The 25,801-nt window shown below is 43.3% G+C and overlaps 1 protein-coding gene across 1 annotated transcript in view; it reads left to right on the top strand.

The window, feature by feature from the left end:
- PRMT8 (protein arginine methyltransferase 8) overlaps positions 1 to 9,392 on the top strand; it is a 108,578-nt gene extending 99,186 nt beyond the window's left edge. The window contains exons 9-10 of the mRNA XM_006265394.3: positions 5,571 to 5,692; positions 7,910 to 9,392. Of these exons, the coding sequence (XP_006265456.2) occupies positions 5,571 to 5,692; positions 7,910 to 7,993 (206 nt within the window). The 3' untranslated portion in view covers positions 7,994 to 9,392. The remainder of the gene's footprint in view (positions 1 to 5,570; positions 5,693 to 7,909) is intronic.
- The last annotated feature ends 16,409 nt before the right edge of the window (positions 9,393 to 25,801 follow it).

Raw genomic sequence — 25,801 nt, 5'->3', positions numbered from 1 at the left:
AATTATTCTTACCATTCGGTGGGTCTGATTATATTGATGTGATTGGAGTGAATGCACGATCATAATATTGGAAGAAACTCAATTTGGCTTGTCAAAGCCTGTTGCATTTTTACTATGAAAAGCACACTGAATACAGATCCCTGTCTGCAGATGATAGCAATTTAAATTGAATCTCTGTAACAGGGAGAGAGAGGTTGGATGTACAAACCAAATGATAGACATGCAAAGAGGCTCCTGAATTCTTAAGTGACTCAAATCTCTGTCAGGTGTCGATGACCCAGACTCTCCAAAAAATATGAAGATGGATTAACAGAGCAGGAAAATGATCTGTTTATTTGTAAACAGTTCTTCTGGCATTCCTGTGTTTTTTGAATTTCAGTGGAAAGGATTGGGGAATCTCTCTGTCCATATAATATTGTATAAAAGTCTTAAAACATTTTTCTAGAACCATGTTTATCATAAAAGTGTTTATATAATTATTTTGGACAATGATTTTTCATATTTCCTTAAAGCCACTGCCCCCAGCTATCCTTCTGCCCAAGGATAAACAAGGAATGATTTGTTTGAAATCACTGGAGTCATACCAGGTGAAACCAGTTCAAGTGAAGGAGGAATCAGTCCTCCTGGCTACAGGGAATAACACGTGTGCATAGATTCAGTGTTTGAGGGGTAGCATCTGCTGGTACACTACTCAAAAAAGTTAAGGAACAGGAAGAGATTACTTGGTTCAGTGTGCCAGCCTTGGATTGTGTTGGATTCTAATCCCACTATTTTACCTATTTGTGCTCATTGCTTGCATTCCTGGGCTGGTGGTCTCCTCCCAGACCAGTTTTCACCAATGTTATCTCCACTGATATCAGGGTGGAAGGAGGCATTGCCTTTCATTGCCTTTGTGCTGATGTACATTTGTTTTATGGTGGCACACAGGCCAAGCAAACAGGTCTTCATACCATGTGTTGTACCACAAATTGTGGCCTCAGTGAAAGGGGTATCAATTTGTGCTGCTATTTAGAAATGGACACCTGTTTACTTTATGGCAGGAGAGCATCTGCAGCCTGGATCTGCCCATACTCTCCAGCCACCCTAGACAGATGCTTCTGTGGCTTGAGGGGCCCGATCCTGTGCACCCTGTGAATTCCCAGGCTAGATTGATCCCCTTAGGACAGAATGCCTGCATGGCTTTCCCTACCTATCGAGATGTATCTCTGGGATTGGTACAGGCTGGGGACCAACAGGCTAAGCAGCAACTCTGCAGAAAAAGGACCTGGGAGTTATAGTGGACAATAAGCTGAATATGAGTCAATAGTGTGCCCTTGCTGCCAAGAAGACTAACAGCATGCTGGGCTGCATTTGTAGGAGCATTACCAGCAGATTGACAGAAATGTTTATTTCCCTGTTTGACACTGGTGAGGCCACATCTGGAGTGCTGTGTCCAGTTTTGGACTGCCCACTGCAGAAAGGATGTGCACAAATTGGAGGGAGTCCAGCGGAGGGCAAAACAAATGGTTAGGGGGCTGGGGCACATGATTTATGAGGAGCGGCTGACTGGATTTATTTAGTTAGGAGAAGAGAAGGCTGAGGGAGATTTAATAGCAGCCTTCAACTACCTGAAGAATGGTGACAAAGAGGATGGAGCTTGACTGTTTTCAGTGGTGGCAGATGACAGAACCAGGAGAAATGGTCTCAAGTTGCAGCAAGGGAAATTTAGATTAGATCTCAGGAAAAACTTTCTCACTAGGAGGGTACTAAAATACTGGAACAGGTTACCCAGAGAAGTTGTGGACTCTCCATCCTTGGAGGTTTTTAAGACCTGGCTAGACAAAGCCTTTGCTGGGGTGATCTTTTGGGGGCTAGCCCTGCTTTGAGCAGGAGGTAGGACTAGATGACCTCCTGATGTCCCTTCCAATCATAAGTTTTTATGATTGTTCTGATCTCAGGGGTGCATCTTGGTATGTGGGGAAGGTTGAGGTTTCTTCACTTACCAGGACATGCCCTAGACATCCCAGGCATGCATCTTGGTAAGCAGGGCAAGCCAGGCAGGCACTCCTGGGATTTCAAGGGCCCAGTCATGCATGGGAATTTCTGAGGTGCACAGAACCAGACTCTTCAAGCCTTGGGAAAACACATTGCCTATTGTCCCATAACATTAATGGTGACATGTGTTTCACTTAATGAAGCAGATCAGCTATGTTTGGATATATCCTGGCACAGCTGATCCTCGTCTTTTGTCAATGTCTATTTCTATCCCTAGAAAACTTTGGTTTACACTGCAGTGTGTGAGAGAAGAGCCAGCTCCATGTTTTTCATAGATCCAGATAAAAGATCAGTACCTATCACCTGTGGAAAATAAGTGGGAAGATGTCAAGGTATTATATTATAGTTCCACAGAACTGGGAGACTAAAATAGATTATATCATGATTGACAAAATTTTCTAGCATAAGATTTGATTGTCTTATTAGCCAGGAAGAAAGGGAAAATGGGTCTTTATGTAGTAGCATATCTGAAGTGTCATAGAATTCATTTATTTATTATTTGTATTACAGTAGTAGCACAATTGAGACCAGGGCTTCATTAAATTAGGTGATGTAAAATAGTTCAGTTGGGATATGTCTGCACAACTAATTGGCAGTAAAGGATGATCTCTATTCCAAGTTTTACAACACATATAGACAAAAGAGAAAGGAAGCCTTTTACAGATGGGGAACTGAGTCATAGAGACTCCACTAAGGGTGTTACCCAGCACTTATATAGGAACATAGGATTTAAAGGGACTTCCTGGGCCAATTCCAGTCCCCTTCATTCACAGGCAATTATTAACCCAAGGCATCCCCCAAAAAATCACCACTGCAAACCCTCACTTACAACTACCAAGAACAACTTTTGAAATGTCTAGAATAATCTATCACATACCTGCCGCCCTAGTAAGGAATATACTCATGAAGTGCACTGATATTCTGAAGCATACTGGGGACAAAGATATCAAGAGCAGTAGCAGGGGAACCTCTGGAGAAGCTTTACAAGCTCATTTCCAGGATTGGCACAGATGAACATGAACGGGTTGGTGGAGAATGCTGGATGGCAATGCTTCCTGTGAACAGTGAGGCCATGGCGTAGATGCACTTGCAGTGTACACTACCCTGAGGCAGGAGGGTGTTCTAAATCTCTGAGAACATTCAAAGGAGTGAGACATGGCCACACCAGGACCCCAGCAGGCCACCCTTCCCCAGCAGGGTGCAGTTTTAGGTCATGCCCAGGACCAAGTGCCTCCAGGTCCTACCTGCTAGATGTTCCATGATGCTCAGCCAGGCGATGTTTCTGCCTGGGCTGGCAGCAGCAACCTGCTCTGTTTATATAGGCAGCCAGCTTTCTAAAATGGCTGCTGCAGTCAAGCACCTGCTGGCTGCCTGACTCAGCCCTTAAAGTGGCAGGCACTTCAAGTGCACAGCCACAGGTTTCTTGCCATCAGTGTTTTTACTTGGCCCCATAGTTTTGTGTCATCTGCGAATTTGGACAGAGTACTTTCCATGCCCTCATCCAGGTTGCTGATGAAGATATTAAACAGCACCAGCCCAAGGACTGAGCCTTGGGGAACCCCGCTGCTCACATCTTTCCAGGTCGATACCAACCTGTCCACCACCACTCTCTGGGTATGACCCTTAAGCCAATTTGCTACCCACATGACTGTGTAATGGTTTATGGCACAGCCGTTCAATTTGCTTATGAGAATAGGATGGGATACCATATTGAGGGCCCTCTTAAAGTCCAAGTAGATGACATCTAGCTTGACTTCTGTATCTAAGCATTTAGTGACCTGGTCATAGAAAGAAACAAGGTTAGTCAGGCAGGATTTACCTGCTATGAACCTGTGCTGGTCGCCTTTCAGCATTATATTACCTACTGGACTCCTAAAAATTTGATCCTTGATAATTTTTTCAAGGGTTTTCCCAAGGATAGAGGTGAGACTAACTAGTCTATAGTTACCCACATCCTTCTTCCTCCCCTTCTTGAAAATAGGGACCACACTGGGAACTCACCTGAGCACCATGAGTGCTCAAACAGTCGTGCCAGTGGCTCTACTATGGCACTGGCTAATTCTTTCAGCACCCTTGGATGCAGCTTTCTCTTTCAGCCTTAACTTCTTACCTTCTTCCAGGTAAGAAGTTATAGGGAAGTAAAACATTACTCTTTGTGAGAATTATTTGTTTATAATATAATGAATCTTCCTGTTTCCAGGAGCATGCACAATACCCTGTTTGTTATACTAATGTAAAAGAAAACAATATCCCTGCCCCAAATGCTGTTCAGTCTTACTCTTCCAAACAGAAGTGGAAAAATAATTAGAAGGAGAACAGGGGTGGGGGAAGGGATACAGTAGGCAGGAAGATGGGCAGATACTTAGCAGGTGTAAACCACTATGGACTTCCATATAAGCATACATTCATACCTCAGCTTAGGATTTGCCACAGCATGGTCAACTTGGCAACTGCTTCTGTCATGATCTATTTGCTCCATGCTAGTTTTTCCTGGAAGTGGAATATATAAGGCCAAAGGCCAGATTCCCTGCTGGTAATTAAATCCATTGATGTGACCTTATGCCAGCAAAAATGTTGAACCATACATTATCACATTCATTCCTTGCCCTCGTCTCTTTTAGTTGGCTAAAATCTTGTAGACTCTACTTATTGGCATTAGGTGGGATCTGAATATGGCCATGCAGATGAGTTCATAAAGGGTAGTCCATGCATACAGGCACAGAATATAAGTGGGGAGGGAGTGGGGGGAAGAACTTGGAATGGATTGAGGGCTCAAAGTTTCTATGAATCTTTTCAACCTTTAAAACCCTGACACTCTGTATTAGGTACCCTGCAAAAAGTTTTCTTTGGGTTTCTGGGAGGGGGGGGGTTGGGCGGGGGGCTTTTTTCAATTTAGTCTAATGAGAAGTTTCTCTATTTGCGGTAGTTGTCATTGTCTTAGTAATTCCCTCTACAGTATTATAGACTTCTTAAAACCAAGCAGCAAAATTGTCACCAACGACATTCCTAGGGACAGATTTCAGAACTGATCTCAGTGGCCTCTCTCTTAAGATTTTCGGGTCAGCCACATTTTTCAGCCACCAGAATTTCATAGTTTGTGAATTTGTGTGCAGTAGGTTAGCAAAATGTTTACATACGCTTCTGCCAACGCAGAGCCATCAGCTGAACTACCTCTATTTGGAAAAGATTCTGCCAGAAGTTTGAACTTATATTAATGGTTCTTAGACAGGGTGGTTCCTTATACCCATGGGTATAGTGATATCTACTCTTTTCAAGCAGTGCTCTGAGATCTTAAAAATGAAAGCCCTAGAAAAGTTCAGCCTTTACTTATACTAGTGTAAGTTAGAAAAGAAACCACTGAATTCAATAAAATTACACCATTGTAGATGGGAGCATGTAAATGTTGCTATAATATTTAAGTTGAAATGTGGCTTGAAAAGAGAATTTTTAAAACATTTTCCAAACCTACTGTTCTGTTTTTAAAATACATCCAAAAGCCTAATTCCTACACATAAATGCCAACATTTCTTTTGCAGCCCCTGATGCTCCCTACACCCACTGGAAGCAAACTGTCTTCTATTTAGAGGACTACCTAACGGTGAGGAGAGGTGAAGAAATCTATGGAACTATATCCATGAAACCAAATGCAAAAAATGTGGTGAGCCAGCTTCACTGTTTATCATTTGCAAGCACAATGGAAGAAGTACTGTAGATGACAGTAAACAGAGCAAGTCTGTTAAGTGGTCTTAAACTCAGGTTCAGTCATCAAAATCCATTCCTAATCTCAGTGAATGTGTATGCAAGTGGCTATGTTAATACAATGCTAATGTTGTAGGACTAAAATTGCAAAAAATGTTAGGATGGGAAAGAGTAAGTGTTCCAGCTACTGCATTAAGCCAGATGTCCTGCAAAACCTGCACTCTTTATAGCTCACATTTCGTGACAAATGCAGGAAAGCCATTTGTTTTGCCACGATTGAAATCAGAGATAAAATGTGCATTCACCTCAATAGGGGGCAATCAGGAATAAATACTTCAGTTGCATATTTGGGGTCAGATTTCAAAAGAACTCTGCAGCTGTACAGCACTACAGCTCCCATATCAGCTCCCAGATAAGTGATTACATTTTCAGAGATAATTTACATCCTATTTAGACAATTAACAAAATTGCTAGGCTTTCAAAAAATAGATTCTCATGTTCTTCCTCAAAGACAATCACAATTGTCTTTTTTTTAGGGAGTCTTACCCCAGTTGTAGATGCTGAGCCTCTTTGATATGCCCTGTAGGGAACAATACAAAACCATAAAAAGCAGTGGAAAAGCTCCCATGGAATTCAGTGGGCTTTGAGTTAGCCCTGCCTCGGGGCTGTTAAAAACTCTTTGTCAAAGCCATTTTTTCCAAGAGAAAGTATTTGGTTGAAAAAAAAAAGCCCCCCTAACTCCTCAAAATGAAATATTCTAGCTGAAAAATTAAATATTTTGATTTGGATAACATGCCATGGTGCTTATAGTTCCATTTTGTCAGGATCCCATCCTCCTCAGAGGCTGAATTTGAGACAAACAACATTGCCACCAGTCATGGATTCTCAGGAGGCAACTGCTTCCCTTCACTATGAAGGAAGAACATGGTGCATCATGACAGAGGTCATCTAAGTAGAGAGCCCTCCTCATAGAGGAACACAAAGCACCCAAACAATAATTCAGCAGTCATCGCAGCAGCATTTCTGAACTGAAATATTTTGGGGTTTGAATTTTCAGAAAATAAAATAAAATAAAATATTCCAAGTGGGGAAATAAATTCTAACAAGTTCCTCAAGGAGAAAAGCCAAACTAGTAAATATTCCATATCTATACTACAATGACTTTTTTGTCATAGCTGTTGGAATCATAACTTTTCTGTTCTCCAACTTTGTGAGTTTTAAGAGTTCATCCTTAACATAGTTATATTTTAGATTACTGCAATTTCTTTCTTTCTTGCAACATATAAAAAAATAGTATGGCTGGTGATGGGGAAGGAGGAAGAAATAATACATGCTTCAGTAATATTGGCATTCAAATGATCCCATTAAGGTCTGAAGTTCATACCTCTCAGTAAGATCAATGGAAAAGGCATGCTACCTACTTAATTGCTACCATTGTGCACTGTATCATTAGATAAGTTTCCTCAAAGCTAGGATAACAGAACTGCGTCAGCATATGCATTTAGATTATGACACTGCACCTTCATGATGGAAAGAAATGGAAATGTCAGCCTAACAGTCAATTACACTAAAATTTAGGCACCTGAAGAATGGATTGATTATCAGAAGTGTTCAGCACTTTTAACTGTTCTTTGCGTTAGTAGGAGTTACGAGCGCTCAATGATTATAAAACTTCAGACCCTTTTTAAAGCTTGTGGACAGAGAACTTCATATTCTATGGCTGGGAAGACACAAACTTTCCTCATTAGGAAACTAACCTCAAAAGTTAAAATGAATAATAAATAAGGGCTTATCTACACTTGAAAATTTAGCAAAACAGCTATTCTGGAATAGCTCCCTGCACAGTCACTCGTATTGTATAATACAAGTATCAGCAGGGGACTTCGCCTGAAATAACTAGACCAATTCTTCTGAAATGGCTATTTCAGTAAATTCCTGTGTGTAAACACCACCCATGAAGCGGTATCTAAGAAGCATATGCAAAGATGACACAGTTGTAGATTATACCATAAATTATATTGGGCCACATTCATTCTGCTACTTCAATGAAAGCAAAACAAATTCCCACTGTGTGCATCTCCTGATGAGTCTACACTCTCTCTTAGGTGGAATAAAGATAACTGAATTCATACACTGACCTATCTAGTTACCTGTTATGTCTAAATTTTCATTACAGCGTGACCTGGATTTCACAGTAGACTTGGATTTCAAAGGACAGCTGTGTGAAACGTCAGTATCTAATGACTACAAAATGCGCTAGCACGAGAGCTTCTGGAAATACAGAATTGTATCAAATCTTGACCTGCTGCGCTTCAAGCTAAGAAAAATTGTTTGCAGGACTCTTACCTTGACCCTAGAATGTTTACTTGGCTGGAAAGTCGGTAACTTGATCCCTCCTGCTGGTAGCACCAAGAGACGGAGTTCTACAACGAATGTACAGTATACAGAACTGTAGCTTTTGTTAAACATATAGGCAAGCTAAGCAACTGTCTTGAGTATGCTGCTTAACTTTAGGATGGCAGAAGACACCTATACAAATTGTACAACTTACTGTGAATTTCTGGTTCTTCCAAGCTTTGCATGTTACAGATAATTAGGTCAGTTTCCTTACAACAAAAGACCACAACACACTGTCATGATGGCATTACTGGAATTATATTCAGTATATATATATATATATATATATATATATATATATATATATATATAAAAGTATATATATTGTACATCAGAAGGATGCTGTTGCTTCATAATAGGAATTTGTTTTGTGATTAGTATTTATTTCCCATTAAACAACTATGGAAAGGTAACAGTATTAGCTCTGGTGTTAATCTAGCTAGACAGATGATCAGGTTTTCATTCACTGCCCTCCACTGTAGCTTTATGGGATATTCCATGCTGAACGTAAGTGTGAGCTAGAAGGTAATAGAAAAATCAGCAGCTATTTTTAGTGTATGAGTTGGAAAATATATACCTTCAATTTTAAATGTTTGTTTCTATCTCATTCAGAGATGGCAATATGTCAGTTACTTACGGAAAAAATGTCTAACCTTTCAGCATCTTAAAACATTTTGTGATGAGTTGTTGTAGTTGGATTTTGCATGAGACCCTCTTAAATTTGACATCTGGTATTTGAACGTGGTGAGCACAGGGCCTTTAAAATGGTAGATAATTCATGCTTTTTGGCCGTGTCACAGTTTAGTTCTCCTCTCAACAACAATATCATACAAAATCATTTTATCTCTAAAAAGGGGGGGAGGGGGATTGGTGTTTACTCTTTTGGTGATGTTTTGGATAAGTCACTTTAACTTGCAAATCTTAGTCTCAAGAGTGCAGTGGTAACTGTTTGCTGAAATGGAGCAATGCTTTTTTAAAAAATCTGTAGCTTCTGGTACTATGAAGATGTCTGTAGTTCCCCTCCCCAACTCCACTCATTGTTTTTCTTTAAATATATTCAGCTTATAGTTAATATTTTAACTATTTATATTCCTTGATATGTATGTATCAACATTTTTTACTATATATACATGTTGGGCATTTAATCATACCGTAATGAATTAAATGTTGTGTCACCCTTATTTGTGTGTCTTACAACCAGTAATGATACTAGGCTCTAAACTGTGTTCTTGTCACATATTGGATAAAATTAATTAGCTTTCTCTCTGATTTTTTTTTATTCAGCTGCAAATGAAATGGGCCTGAAGTTATGAGAAGCTAACAGTGCTGAAGGTGTACACTCGTCCATAACCTTTTTTTTTTCTTTAAGGTTCTAGTTTTGCCAATATAACGATGGTTAGCTTTTCACTTTTTAGAGACATTTCTATTGATTTTCACTTCATTAGAGAGATGTACAGTACTTCCGTTTTCTTATGGTCTAAAGATTATGGTCTTGGGATCATGGTACATGGTATCTATGTAGAATGAAATTAAACTGTAATTTGGCAGTAAAACAAATACTTTATTGTGCAGTTAATTATTATCCCTTTAAAACATTTTTTATGGTTATCTTTGGGTCAGTTGCTGATACTTTTACTCACAAACTAGGTAGGGCCTTACCCCTTTAAATAATCCTATTAATCTGACTGACACTATTTACAGTGTGAATGCAGGAAAGATAGCAAAAGATGTCCCTTTTTCTCATTATATATAGAGTTACTCTCAACATAAATATTATGCTCCTATCTAAATTGTTTTAATCCACTTTTTTAAAAGTAACTGCTGGGCTGACTTGAATAGAAAGGGAAAATACTTTTGCCCTTTCTTTCCTTTGTGCACTTGACAGTACTTCATGCAAAACCAGTGTCCCCTTTTATTTGGGTGTTTCATACAGTAACACAGGAAGGATTTCTTTCTAAATAGCAAAATAATAAAAACGAACAAGAAAATTCAAATGCAGGTGTTGCATTTGGAACTATTTTGAAGTGGACTAAATGTAGTCCACTTCACACACAGGCACCTAAGTTCATTTAGGGTGCCTGTAGACATTTGGGGATTGCTCCAATGCACTGTTCTTACAGGGTGCCAGAGCAGACACAAATAATTGAGTCTGCTAGATCGTGGGCATTACCGCCCTCCAGCAGACTCCAGCATCACATATATCAGTGTCCCTGCACTGAAAAATGGTGGTGGGGGCACTTTAAGTAAAGCTTATTCCCTGAGCTTTAGTTAAAGTGCCCCCACCACCATTTTTCAGTGTGGGGATGCTGATACATGTGATGCTCTGGGCACTTTAATTAGAGCAGGTCTTGAAGCCGCTCTAATTAAAGTGACCCTCTCCTCAACACACACACTCCAGGAGCACATGTATAAATGCCTGTAGATTTTTTGCACTCTTTTGAAAATGTCATGAAAAGGAATTTCACCAGTAGTCTGGATTTAATTCTGCTCTTTTACCCTGGCATAAGTTATAGTCAGTAAGGTTCAATTCTCAATTTACCATATACAAGGACTTTAATTAAATGCAAATCAGACCCTGTGGTGTTATATGGCTATAAACTGAATGTGTGAGAAAGGAAAATCATTTCTGTCACATATATACCATAATTAAGTTTATGGATTATGGGTTTTTATGATGTTTTCTTCCTGATCAGAAAGAACTAAAGTCCAAAGATTAAAACAAAACTACAAACAAAAATGACCTTAAAAAGAATTAAGAGGAAAATATATTTCAATAGAGGCTATATAGTCACCAAAATAACCCAATAGTACATTTATTTTAAAAACATTGTGTAGCTTCATAATATCCTACATGTTAGGAAGTCTGGAAATTCACCTTTAACATTTCCTGTATATTCTCCCCAGCTGTAGAAAACATTATTCAACTTCCTCTCATTTACCTGTCACCACCCACCAAACCTTAAGTTGACCCTTTGTTTTCTATGCTGAATTATGCTGCTGGATTCAAGCTGTTGAATTTACATCTCATTTACAACGGATGAAGCCCAAGAAATCAGCCACTGGACCAGTTCAATGGTACATAATGTTGATGTATGAAGGGTGTTGTATATATATTGGTATAGGTTGTGTCATTGTACAGCCCTTGCTGGCATGTATATGTAATAAAAATAAGGTAGAGATACACCTTATAGAATCATAGAAAATTAGGGTTGGAAGGAACCGCAGGAGGTTATCTAGTCCAATCTCCTGCTCAAAGCAGAACCATCCTTAACTAGATCATCCCAGTTAAGGCTTTGTTTAGCCGGAACTTGAAAACCTCCAAGGATGGAGAGTCCACAACCTCCCTGGGTAACCTGTTCCAGTGCTTTACTTTCCTTCTTGTGAGAAATTTTTTCTGAATATCTAACCTAAACTTCCCTTGCTGCAACTTGAGATCATTGCTCTTTGTTCTGTTATTTGCCACCACTGAGAATAGGTGGTTGAAGGTTGCTATTAAATCCCCTCCCAGTCTTTTCTTCTCCAGACTGAATAAGCCCAGTTCCCTCACCATTTCCTCATAAATCATGTGTCCCAGCCCCATCACCATTTTCATTGTCTTCCACTAGACTTTTTCCAACTTGTCCACATCCTTTCTGTAGTGGGGGACCCAAAACTGGACACAGTACTCCAGATGTGGCCTCACCAGTGCTGAATAGAGGGGAATAATCACTTCCCTCAATCTGCTGGCAACGCTCCTACCAATGCAGCCCAGTATGTTTTTAGCCTTCTTGGCAACAAGGACACACTGCTGGCTCATATTCAGCTTATTGTCCACTGTAACCCCTAGGCTCTTTTCTGCAGAGCTGTTGCTTAGCTAGTCAGTCCCCAACCTGTTATAGATTAGTTAAATCAGAAATGAATAATTTTTTGTGACCTGAAGCTCACTTTATGCATACCATATTTACTCAATTAGAAGACAATTTTTTGTCCTCAACCAACATGGGTGGAAAAGTCCCTCATGTTACATTTGCATACAAGGAAACTACATTAAGTACACTGTTTATCTTTGAACTGCTGCTAAGAACAGCATGTGCTTAATAATAGAAACCAACTAAGTAGATTAAATGCAGTCAACACTGAGCATGACTATAAAATAGTACTTACCACAAGTATAGATTAGTGGAATCCATCTGAGTAAAACATATGGCAGTACCCATTAAGCACAGTCCCCCTCAGCATCAACTCTTTTTGAGTCATGATAAGCCACTACACTGCATACATTTTGACTTCCTCTTCACTCTTACAGCTCAGTTGTGCCTTTCCCATTTCCAATGATTCATGTTTCTTCACCAGCCTTAAATGTCTGGCAAACATCACCAAATGAGGACCCAAAAAGTTTCCCAGAATCCCTCTGTCAGCCCCTCTCTCAGTCTATCACATATGACTAGTGTGGCCCCATCCTCCATGAAGTGCAGGTAGACCAGGTTGCCCTATGTCTCATCTGCAAATCCACTTTTGGAGGATCCCAGAACTCATGACAAGAACAGCTGGTTCCAGTCATAAGTGGGGACTAATTAGCACGTGGCAACTTTGTTGGGGGGATTTGAAGTACACACACATACTGAGTCACCATGGCTTGAAATCCTGTTGACTCTAGTAGGGCCCAACCCAGTGAACCATAGTATAAAAATGAACATTTCAGCTTCAAACTAATATCATGCATGGTTTGTACTCTCATTAAGTGAGTGTTAAAGTGCTATTTAAAAATGCATTATTGAGTACCCATGCTAAAACTTGCAGTAGTTTCAAAAAAAGGTAAAATGCATAATTTCTGGGTGAACTAAATTTATGGTTAGTATATGAAAATTGCTGAAGTTATTTTTTTTCAAGGTCAGTTTTTTCAAATTTATTCCTCACTTCCTTGTGCTCAGGGAGAGTACTGTCTAACAGTAAGGGGGAGGAGAAAGAAGTACAGGGAAAAGAATTTGGGGGAGCAAAAGGGCTACCTCACTCCCCAGATTTATTTTCCCTGCTTTAGCAGTGGGAGGTTGACAAATTTGAGACAAACCTCCAATAATTAGATTCTATACCTGAAAGTTATAACAAACATATGAATTTTCTATGTATAGAATCCAATTATTAGGGAGTTGTCTTATAATCAGGATCATCTTATAGTCAAGTAAATATGGTAGTTTTGATTTTAAAATGGGGGAAATGTTGAAAAACATTCCATTAGTTCACGATTTTTAAAAGTAAATGCTTCATTGTAGAACTGACAAAATATTTCAGTTCAACATGTTAAAAAAGATACTTTACAATGTTTCACTTGGAGATTGTAGTGTAAGAGTGATGGTATAGCCATGATGGTCCAGAAATTGTATGAGAAACAAGGATTTCTTAGGGTGGGGTGATATCTTTTAGTGGACCAGCTATGTAGTTGGGATAGTTAGGCAAGCTTTCAAATGCAAGACATTCTTCCTCAAGTCTTGCCTTCTAAAGCTTGCCTAACTCTGTCCCAACTATATAGTTGGTCCAATAAAAGATATCACCCTAAGAAATCCTGTAACTTTGAAATTACATTGGCTTTGTTTAAAAGCCAAGTTTTTTTTAAAATAAGAAATTAGTAAGAAGGGGTTCATAATGCAAAACAAGCATTTTGGTTTGGCTAGAAAGAGATGTTCAGGATCATCCAAAACAAAACATTTCAGTTACCCCAAAACCCCCCCAAAATGAAACAAAACAAAAAACCCCACCAAACAAACAAACCAGAAATATTTCTCTTTTGGTTCAACATGAACTGATTCTTTCCCCTCTCTTTTATAGTTTGGCATATTATTCAATCATTATTTAATTATATCACACAGCAACTAACATAGGTAATTAGGTATGTATGGAGAGAGGTTTTTTAATTGTGTGCAATGTTGCAATCCATGTTAGTGTCATAGCATTTATTTCCTTTGACTGGAAAACACTGTATAGCTTTGTAGTAATTTGGTCTCTTAACCTTTGCATATGTTGTTTTCAAATTTTACTGGGTATTGCCGGGGATGGGTGGGTAGTGTAAATCAGACGTGATGACAATAAATGATAAAATATAGGCGGAAGAGGACTGAATGAATTCCTTAAATGACTCCTCGACTTTCTAAAATTTGACTTTTTGAAAGGTGCAGATGTATGCTACCATATAACATTTTTTCCTTAGTTGCTATCTGGTTTCCACTAAAATACTCTCCCAGCTATTTAAAGAATGCCAATATATGAAATGGGGTCACCATATAAGGATAATTCAGTTTGGTAAGAGCTTCTATGTGCTGTTCAAGTGTTTAAGGTGCTATCTGGGGTAATCGGGAATTCTGAGGAAAGGGGTATTTCTGTCCAGACAGCCTGCTGAGGTGAGGAGTGGGTAGGAGAGAGAAAGAAGGCAGCAAGGCTGTGGTGCAATGTGTCTTGGCTACCTTGGCCTTGTTCAACTCCTGGCTATCCCCAGTATCACAGGAAGCTCAAAGGTGGCATAGAGCTTTTGCTTAGCACAACTGAGGATATGGACAGATTTACTTGCAAAGTGCTTCAAATCCCACTCCACTTTGAGGTGCTTCTAATTTGAAATCATTTAGTACAGTACAGGACTAACATGCAGAGTATAATACAGTACCAACATGTAGACTCCTCCCAGCTGAAGTGTTTTGTAATGCATCAGAACTGATAGTGTTGTTCCACTCCACAGCAAGATTCCCTCTCAGGTGCGTGTGCACGGCCGCGCACAACTAAAAGTGTGGCCTTGCACAGCCTTTTCAAGGCCATGCACCAGGAGAGGTGGGGGCAGGAGCCTGGCGTGGGCTCCACCGGCTCCAGGGAAGTGCTCCACTCCCCCATATCAGGGCCAGGGAGTGTAGCACTTCCCCAGAGCCAGCCGAGCCTGAGCCAGCCCCCCGCCCCAGCCTCCATCCCTGCCTTGCCACACCTCGGGGAGGAGCTGCTGCCTGCCCCGAGTGAGGCTCCACCAGCTCCGGGACACTGCTCCCTCCCCCGCATCACCTCGGGGAGTGAGGAGGCACATGGTGTCAGGCCCGGGGAGCAAAACAGTGTCCTGGAGTCGGCGGAGCCTCACTAGGGCAGGCAGCGACTGGGACAGGGGCTTGGTGTGGGCTTCACCAGCTCCAGGGAAGTGCTCCACTCCCTGGCCCTGAAGCGTGGGAGAGGAGCACTTCCCCAGAGCTGGTGGAGCCCACGCCAGCTCCAGCCCCAGCCTCTGGCCCCCAGACTCCCGGCCCCAGCCTCCATCCCCTCAGCTCCAGCCTCTGGCCCCTGGCCCCAGCCTCCGGGCCCCAGCCTCTCGGATCCAGCCCCCAGCCCCAGCCTCCAGCTCCCAGCCCCAGCCTCTGTCCCCCAGCCTCTCGGCTCCAGCCTCCGGCCCCCAGGCCCCAGCCTCCTGCAAAAAGTGTCCCATGCCAGACCAATGTGGCGCACTCATGGACCGAGGTGACGTGCTCGTGGACCAAGATGGCACACTCACGGACTGCTACTCTTTAGAGGGAACGTTGCTCCACAGCTAGGGGATTGGTGAGCAATCCTCCCTGAATGGCTAGGGACAGACATTATGCATAAACCAGTTTAATTGATCAGAAACTGGTTTAAACCTGTAGCAGAACAGACATTCAGTGCATATAAACCAGTCTGAAAATGGCTGAAATCAGTTTGAGATAAACCTGGTTGAATGTAGTATCAGACTTAACTGATTTGGCTCAAACTGGTTTATGCAATGTCTGTCCCAGGCCTCTTGCTGGTTTAAGTTAAAATAGGGACCCCCAGCATCCCAGCATGCTCTCTGGGCTGGGCTCTGCTCCAGAGAGCTGGGCTGGCCCCTCCGCTCTACTCTCTAGCCAGAGCAGGGGTGGGGCATAGCCAGACACTGGCCTGCCATGGCCCCTGAGGCAAATTCCTCCCTCCTTCCCCTGTCTCCCCCACTCCACTGCTGGCAAACACTGCAGACCACAGCCAGGGTTTGCCAGCCCCAGCCTCACCTCAACAGCTTTCCTGCAGCCAGGCAGAGATGGAGTTAATTCCTCCCTCTGCCCAGCTTGCCTGCAGCCAGGAAGGGAATTAATTCCACAGTGGGTCCTGGAGCAGGGAAGAGAGGTAAGCGAGTCCCCTGTATGCAGATCCAAGACCTGCACCTGTGAGCCCAGAGCTAAGACCTGCAGGACCAGACTGAGAGGTGGGAAGTGTTGGCAAAGACCTGACAATCATCACATATATGTGCTGGGTATGGAGTTAAGGGAAGTTGTAGACAGCTTCTGGCTGGAAGTTGCAGACCAAAGAATGCAGAGAGCTACATTTATATTATAAAACAGAACCTGTAAAACTTGAACAAAGCCTTTCTGAATGCCTGGCTGTAAGGAGGCACCGCCCTCAGGATTAGTAAAACTTATGCCAGACTTTTTCTTGTCTTCCTGCTTTACATTTTAAGTTAGATTAAATTGTGTATGTATCTTAGCTTAGGTGAAGGTTCTTGGTAGCTGCCTGTTGTATGCTTTGCAAATTGCTGTGTTCAATACATGCTTGCTTCAGAGAAAGGCCTTTTTCCCCATTCCCACTCCTCAGTCTGGCAGCAGCTCCCCTTTCCCTCACCACTCCCAGGCTGGAGGCTGGCATCCTATGTGTCCTGCTAACCGTGGCTGGTGCCTCCAGCAGGGAGGGATGAGAGCCCTGGAGGGTGTTTCTCTTCCCTCCCCTTTGGCAGTGGATAACAGGCATGCTCTAGCACCCCCCACCCCACCCTCAGCTTCTGGCTTGAGCCACTGCAGGCATGTGCCTGCATTTCCTGATTTAACAGAAAATGTTTGTGCAGTTATTAATCAGATTAAGCAGCTCAGTTTAGACTAATCTGAAAAGACTGAATCAATTCGGGCTCAGGCTTTTTGAATGTCTGTCCCTAGCCAATGTGTTGCAGTCTCTCAGCCACAATCCCCGCAAGGTTATACAAAAGAACCAAGAGGCAAATGCAGTGTTTTATGAGTATTTGACCTCTAGGCTTCAGCTTAGGGTTCTTGCCATTGCAAGCTGTCTGCTTCTTACCAAGACCTGAAGAAGGGTACCTTGTGCCTGGACGCTTGTCTAGGATTTCTACCAACCGTGCAGTTGGTATAGTAAAAGATATCTTCTGGGAGGGAAAAAGCAAAACAAAAAAAACAACAAACCTCTTTGCCTTTTACTTATTCCCTGCACCATCACAGCTACATCATCACTCCAACACCACCATTGCAGAACTGGTTAGTTTCACAAGTGTTACATTCCCAGGGGAAGCAGAGAATGGATACCTATCATTTTCTCACCCTTCAGCGTCTCAAACATAAGCATCATGAGATATCAGCTCTGCTATGCTGCTCAGGGCAGAGAGTTAGTTACCAGACCATGCTTTCTTTCCTTTTCCAGCACATCTTTTGACTGGTGTGCCAGAGCATGGAAGTTCAATGCTGTATGGCCCCAAGGGCAACACATAGGGGGTGCATGCAGGTGCACATGCATCCCCTGATTGTGGCGGTGCACTCCCTATAAAAAGGCACCACTGCTCATCACCACCCACCGCCACCAGCTTTGTGCGCAGTCAGCGATCCTCACTGGCCGCCACCACCACCACTGTTGGCATCTGCGGGTGGTTGCTGACCCCTGGTTGTTGCTCACCACCCTCTCAACCCCCGCCACCGACAGTGCCAGTGGCATCTGCGGGAGCTCCCACTCACTGCCGTTGTGTTTCCACCACCGCCACCATGCCCGCCTCCCCCAGCCGCTGGGGGCACACGTCATTCATGTATGGCCCTGCCATTGCAAAAGACACTTCCTTGAGCTGTGCTGTGAATACTGCATGTCCAAGAGCCATATGAGTCTACAAGAAGTGAACTATAAAAATAGAGTCCATAGAAGAAAGTCTTCTCAGGGACCGATTGCAGACTATGTACTGGTGCTTCTGGGTCTGGGAAACAAGTGCAAAATGGTGGGAGCAGATAGTCCTGAGAACCTGGGATGCTGAGCAGTGGCAACAGAACTTCAGTAGGATCAAATAGACTTTCATAGAGATCTGCACTGAGGAGATCCCTGTCACTCTAGAAGCAAGCCATCAACATGAAATTGCCCATGGCCATTGTGAAGCAGGTGGCAATGGCAAATTCTGTTAGTCTCCTGCCTGTCTCCTTGGAAAAGTCCACTGCTAGATTGGTCATCTGGAAAGTGGGCTATGTCATCCAGAGGATGCTGGTGCTGTATTTCTTCCACTTCTCCAACCCACGTCAGAACTGTTTTTTCCTACCTAGGCTTTCCAGACTGTGCTAGGCCATCAGGGCACCTACATTCTTGTCTTGTGCTTGGTGCACTGTGGTTCAGAGTACGTCCATCGTGCGGGATTCCTGCTGTGCTGCAGGACATTTTAGACAGAAGGAAGAGAAGGGGGAGGAGCTATGCTCCCTGAAGTTGGTCCACAAGTAGGCCCACCGAATCATCAAGGATTAGGGAGGGGTCCTTGGGGGTTGAGTGACAGGGCAGCTTGTTGCCCTACTGAGCAGAGGGACTGAAAAGGCTGGCATCCCATATCACAGTGCTTTCCCTCAAGACCCCAGAAGGTCAAAGCATGCTTTTCCTGACCCAGCATCTCCTACTCCTCCAGGAATGACAGTGTCCCAGAGTGCTGGAGTAGGGGCTCTGAGGCTTCACAGTAGCGAAGACCAATGTGGTTGTTTGGTAACACTGGCTGAAGGAGAGTCCTTTAGAGGGTTGGGACTATGCTTGAGCATAGTGGCTTGGGGTCTGCTCTTGGTATGGCCAGGGGAATGTTTAGATGTAGGAAGCAAGACTGGGGCTGGAAGAGATGGGCAGGGGGAGCTCTCTGGGACACAAAAGTTTGTCCTGTAAGAAGCCCTCACCCAATGGTGGAGACAGTGGTGTGTAGGCCTGGAACTGTGGTGGGTAGACCTGGGCCAGTGGAGAATTGACTTGGCCTGGAGGGGTCATCATAGCTGAGCAATACTCCTCCAGCAGTTAGCAAGTCCACAACGTGTGGGTGCAAGTTATACTTAGTTTAAAGATGGAGAAGCTGCTGGTAACAGGAGGAGGAAAAGAGGCTTTTCAGCACATTAGAAATTAAGCATACTGCCTTTCCCTGTCTGTGCCACCAACCCTAAAAATCCTTGGTGCATATATCCCAGTCAGACTCTGACTCCACGCGCGCGCGCACGCACACACACACTTTCACATTCTTTGTTTGCCTCAGTTGTACCCCATTTTATGAAAACAAATCCTGTAATCTGGGACAAGCAATAGCATGAAAAATGAGGGAGTTAGAGAGTTCTTTTGCAGGAAGTTTAGGGAGGGGCTGGGGAGAGGGAGACAGAGAGAGAGAAAGAAAGAGAGAACAGGTTTTATGGAAGGTGAGGACATAGTCATGCAGTTAACTGTAAGATAATTACAGGTGCTCCACAATGAAATCTTAAAAACTTAGCAGAAAAAAAGCCAATGGGGGGGTGGGGAGGGGTGTTGCTGCTCTAAGGTTTTGCTTAAAGTTATCCATCTGTCATCATACTGCTGCACAATATTCATTAAAATGAAGTCTGAGAAGTTGATTACCTTTTTCAGCCATGCCATGGATAGCAGCCATTATGTCAAGTTCCACCCTTATGGATGAAAGCTTTGGTACAGATTCCCATTGCACCTATACCTATGCAAATCAGGTGTACATCCAGTATGAAACTGGTATGCAATGAGTAGCTTTCAGGCCTTTAATTAAGCTCTTAACTGCATTTGTATCAGAAAGAATACTTGACTCACCATTTTGTTACAGAAGTATGAAATGTCAGTCCCAAGATGGTGCACATAATTCATTAGATTAGCAATAATTTGTTATGGTGATCAGTGAGTGGAAATATTTCAACATCAAACAGTAGCACATTTTTCACATTTATTGGCATGACAAATCAGTGATTAGCTAATGAGGCCTGATTAAAGCAAACCACTATTTACTTCCATATTCAACTGATTATCCCATAATTGCTGTTATCACACCAGCACCCCAGCATTTCAATTAGAGCAAACAACTCACTATTTCTTTTTTTATGGAATGGACGTGCACAGAAGGAGAAACAACTTTTGTGTTGTGCAAAGCTGAGGTAATGGAGTGTGACATAGCATTTATGCCCCTTGAGGCAACAATACACACTTACTACATAACAACGGGTGTTAAGATGCAAACAGAGGACTCTTTTGCAGTAAAAAGCGGAAGAAGAAAGCACAACTGGTGTCCTGCACACATCAGGAGGAGGAGGAGGAGGAGATTGTGAAGGAGGTAGAAGAGCTTCTCAAAGTGTTCAGCTTCTCACTTGACACACAGATACATTGAGCTTCTCTAAGGCCAGAAACACAGCTGAGCCAGTGAGATGCAATAAATGGGGTATGTGACATTGTCTTTGACCATTCACTATTTGAGCTCTGTGCTTAGCTGTGATTGGTCAGATATGTCACATAGTATTAATTTCTACTCCCTCATTGAATGGATTCATAAATTCTTCCAGTATACAAGCCTCACCAAGCAAATGTAAAATTAATTGACTGGCTACTCCAATCTTACCATGATGAGCTCTTCTCTCCCCTTGCTTTGCTAAAGATACTGCTCCTAAGGCCCCCTCAGAAGTGCATGGCAGAAAGCACAATTGTGGGGGCACACATTAGATCCTATCGTGCCTTCTTGCTGGTGCAGGGAGAGGGGTGCACAACCCCACAGCCTTGCTGGGGTGTGGGACCCCAGATCTGCATGCGGGATGACAGAAGACTGCCACTGCTGGTGCCAGCAAGTGATATGAGTTTTGCTTTCAGCAGTTTGAGGTCCTGTTTCCCAGAAACCCCTGCACCTATGTTTTTGAAACTTGGCAAGCTTCATGCCCTCTGAAGGAGCTATCATCCCTGCAATTTTCATCTAAATCAGGCAAGAAATAACAAAGTTATAGGCTATAATGGGGAAGCATGAAACTGCCTATGGGCAAAATGTCAAAATGCGTCAAAACAGCAAAACAGTTTTGACAAAATGAAGCAGAACAGTGCTTTGAAATGAAACAAAACAAAATGAAATGAAACAAAACATTGTTCCTTCAAAATGGTGAAACAGAAGTCAAAATGAAACGGTGTTGTTTCACACAGCCCTAGTACTAGTCAGCGTTGCAGAAGCATGAACTGTGTTGTAAGGGCTTGAGCCAGAAGTCCAAGAGCCGAGAGTCCCGTACCAAAAGCTCAAAGCTAGAGTTGAGAGCAGAGTCAGATTTAAATATTCCAAGCAAGCCAGAAATATAGCAAAGTGGTCTTCTGCCCAAACAGATTTCTGCTGCTGCCTTTGGTCTTAAAAAGGCCTAAGCAGGTAGCTCTCACTAGCTGTAGCTCTAGGGGAAGACTTATCTCTGCCCCCAATTACTTCCAGCGGAGTAATTATCTCCAGCTGTGTTTAGGCTTATTAAAATTGTCAGGGCACAAGCAGTCTTTCAACACTTGGTTTAAATACCTGAAGAGCACTTTACCCTCTTCACTAGCTCTGACAGCATAAGAAGGCATTTGTGCTTACAAGAGGACCAGGTTCTGGAAAGTGACCCACATGTTAAGGAAACACACTGGCCATGTCCATATGAGCAGGGGTGCGTTTGCAGCAGTGGAAATAGTAGTGGCATAAATTTATGCTGCAATATATGCCCTGCTGATGCGGCTTGCAGTACGACACGTTGATCTGCTGCTCCATATGCTGCAGGGGGGGCTGGCAGGGGCACAGGGTGCCTCAGTGTGGGACTAGCAGGCTGCCTCAGCCTGCCAGGGAGTGGCACGCAGAAACAGGGGAGCAGCCAGCTCAGGGCTGCCTACTCCTGTGTCTTAAGACGGACTGTGCCCCAGCCAGGCAGGGAGCAGCTGGCTGGGGTGCAGGGTGCCTCAGCGTGGGAGATGCCTGCCAGCTAGTCTCACGCTGAGGTACCCTGTGCCCCAGTCAGCCCCCCTGCAGCACATGAAGCAGCGGGACAATATGCCCCACTGCAAACTGCACCAGCAGGGGCATATGCTGCAGCACAAAGTAGGGTGCCTCAGCGCGACGGCTTCCAAGTGCTTCAGTGTGGCAGCTCCCACACTGAGACTTGCGGAGATGGAGGAGCATCCAGCCCAAGGCTGCCTGCCTCCCCACACTGTCCCACCCATCTTGAGGAACACTGTACCCCAACCAGCCGAGGAGCAGCTGGCTGGGGCAGCGGGTGCCTCAGTGCAGGGCTCCACAGCACACAGAAATGGGGGAGCAGGCAGCCCAGGGCATGTTTGTCCTGGCACACAGCACTTTGGTGTGTTTTGTACTGCTTGCTTTTTACAGGGTTTGGGGGGTTTTTTTGCTACTGGGAAATCCCAATAGCAAATTTCGCTCCAGCGCTGCAAATTAGCAGCAGGGGTGCAGAGTTTAACATGCAACACATGCAGTTTTTGGTGTTGCAAAGAGATTTGCAGTGCCACAAACCACACATGCTGGTATATCTGGATCCAGCCACTGAGGGCATGATTCTGAACCTGAACTTGTGGGTTTCCAAGCTTTTTCCAGTGGAAGGTGGATGGACTTTGTGCTCACCTTATGATGAGCTAGAGAGGCAAAGTGACTTGTGTGGGGCCATCCGTATGAAATCAGTAGCAGAACTGGGAATAACATCCAAATCATAACCTGGTGGAAATCAATGAAAAACCTAAATTTTACCTTATGATTGCTATCCTGTTCATTAGAGCGGTTGATCAACTGTGATTTACAGAAAGGCTGTAATAGTACATAGCTCATTTATCTGGGGACTAAAACCACAACTCCTCTGAGCTAAAAGCAGCAGCCTTACAACTGGAACTCAACAGAACCAGGGGATGGTGATAACATCAGGGCCCTTCTCTCTTATGTAAAGTGGTGGCAATGTGAAGTTATAAATAGAAATGCAGATTATGTGGGCTGTAGGAGCTGCTCAGTTCCGCCTCAACTGTCTGTCTCCTTCTGTGATCGAAGAATTAGTTTAATACAAATCAATGTCTTTATTAACATAACTTCTAAAGAAGCCCTATCACCTAAGAGCTATTTTAGTGATTTATACTGTGTGTCAAGGGGATGAGCGATGGCATTACTGCAGTTCCAAAATGTGCCTGCATGTGATACTGGGTTGCTATAGCAATTTATGAATGTTAATAGCTTTGAGTCAAAGGGCCCCCTCTCTGCTCACATATTGTGCAGCCCTTTATACCTGGACGAAGTGAGGGCAGAGTGGCAGTGAAGCAGAATGAGAACATCTCCTACTCCCTTGGGCTTAGCTCTGCACAATGTATGAGACCATGGAGCCAGCCTTTTGTCCCTAAGCCAGAGATTCTCAACCAGAGTGCCGCAGCACCTTTGAGTGCCTTGAGGCCCTTTCATTTCATAGAGTTCATAGATTTCATAGACATTAGGGCTGGAAGGGACCTCGAAGATCATCAAGTCCAGCCCCTGCCCTAGGGGCAGGAAGTCAGCTGGGGTCAAAGGATCCCAGCAAGATAAGCATCCAAACGTTTCTTGAATGAGTCCAGAGTAGGTGCCTGCACCATTTCTGGAGGGAGTCTAGTCCAGGTCTTGGGGGGCTCAGACCGTAAAGAAATTTTTTCTTATGTCCAGCCTAAAATGGTCTTGTAGGAGTTTATGGGTGGCACTTGTTACCACACAATATTAGCACTCTTAGGTGTGCAACCCTGGTTCATAAGTTTAACCCAGAGATTTGAAATATGAATCCATAGTGTCGAAAGCGTTCTGACTGTCATGATCTTCCTGAGCTCTTTGGAACAGAAGAACTGCTCTATTATTACTCTGTAGTCAAAAAACGACTGAAAACTAAGAGCTGGTATTTTTCAAGGTGTGTTGTGAGTCTAACAGGGGGAGCCTTGAGTCTGAAAAGGTTGAGAACTACTGCTCAAAGCTATTCCTGATACTGTTACCAACCCACAGTAACAGTTGTGTAACCCTCTAGACATTGGTACCTGGTGTAAATTGAAGGCTGTCTATACTGCTGTCTGCCCCTTAAACCTGTGGTACAATCATATTTTTACAGCAGCATTCAAGGTGCTCTGATTTGTATGCTGGTCAGCTTTATGCTGCCTGTCCTGACCCCTGGGTGCTCCTCGGCCATAACCAAAGGCTAAATCCAGATTGGTCAACAAGAGGTGGAGTTTCGGTATCTCAGTCAAAAGAGGTGATCCAGAATATCCCCTCTCATGCAGCCACAAAACTTCTTTAGGTGCCCAAATTCATTCAGCACCTAAATTTTAGACCACAACAATCCCTGCAAACCTAAACTGAAGTTTTTGCACATACTTAACTCCTGTCTAAGCTCAACTGTGATCCAGATTCCACACTGGCCACGGCTATGTGAGTGGCAGACTGTGCAGTTGTTACTGTGCAGACATTTAGTACTTGCATAACCAAGTACTAAATGACGTTACTGCACAATAGCTAGTGTTACTGCACAGTAGCATCCCCGCATGTTTTCTTTCTGATGCTACTGCACAGTAGTGTCGCATCACGGTTAGTGCCCCCCAACACTACTGTGCAGTAGTGTCTTGTGTAGACGCAGCCACGAGGTGGACTGGTGCCTGAATTTTCCCACAGTCCCCAGTTGGGTCCCACCCATTAGACTGGCTCAGAGCATTCCTATTGCACGGCAGCCAGTCACTGCCACTCAGAAATATGAGTGCTAGTGGCTACTCAGCCCAGTAGCTTTATGGTTAGAAGACTCAGCCAGGTATTGGGAGACCTGGGTTCTAGGGCCTATTCCACTGGAGGGATTTCAAACCCTTAGCAGCCAGCAAGAGTGTCCAAGCCACCAGGCTACTGGACAGCCAAGAATGCATGAGCCATGGGGCCAGAAGAACAAGCAGGAAAGGGTTTAAGTGGAAGGGAGGAATCCTGGACTCTGATACCACTATGTGTGCAAACCTATATTGGTTTCAGGAAATGTGTAATAATTTTTTTTTTAAGTGTGTGTAGAGGCCATTATGTCCATTTAAACAACCTGATTTATATCAGTTTAAGGTGATTCAATTCTTAACCCACTTCAGCTAACCTGACATGAGTCACTTAATGAATTTGATCTCCACAATACAAGTTTTGTACCAGTTCAAAATAAGGTGAATCTAGTTTTAACAAGAGCAACCTTGTGTGTAAGCCTGGCATCACACTAGCAGAGTGGTGTTATGTAAGGACTTATAATGCCTACTCTTGTGCAAAGTGACAGGGGATTGGTAATGACTACAAGCAGGTTCTTAGTTGAATAGCTCCTTGCACATACAGTTCTTCCCACACTGTGCTGGGGTGCTGAGTTAATAACTACTGGTATAGTCAAATGTCCTGTAGGGTCATTTTTTAAATTCAAAGTAACTTCACTGAACTTAAAAAGGTAACCTGGTTTTACACTAGCACCAGTAGAAGAATCTGGTCTTTGGGATATAAAATGATCTTCTCTATCACCTCCTTTACTACCTCAACTTTCCTGTAGAAACCTACCCTGAAGGGAAAAATAATGGTCTGTCATCATCACACTTGGCAGCCATGCAGATGCAGAACCAAGCCTGCTGTCCTTCCATTCCTTCTAAGGAACAAGAGAGAGGGAAAAAAAGTTTGCTACAGCAATGGAAAATCATT

The sequence above is a fragment of the Alligator mississippiensis genome, chromosome 4 (genome assembly GCF_030867095.1).
Source record: "Alligator mississippiensis isolate rAllMis1 chromosome 4, rAllMis1, whole genome shotgun sequence".
In the NCBI taxonomy this organism is placed as follows: Eukaryota; Metazoa; Chordata; order Crocodylia; family Alligatoridae; genus Alligator; species Alligator mississippiensis.
Note: the sequence above shows the minus strand (reverse complement) of the source record. Positions and strands in the feature narration are given on the sequence as shown.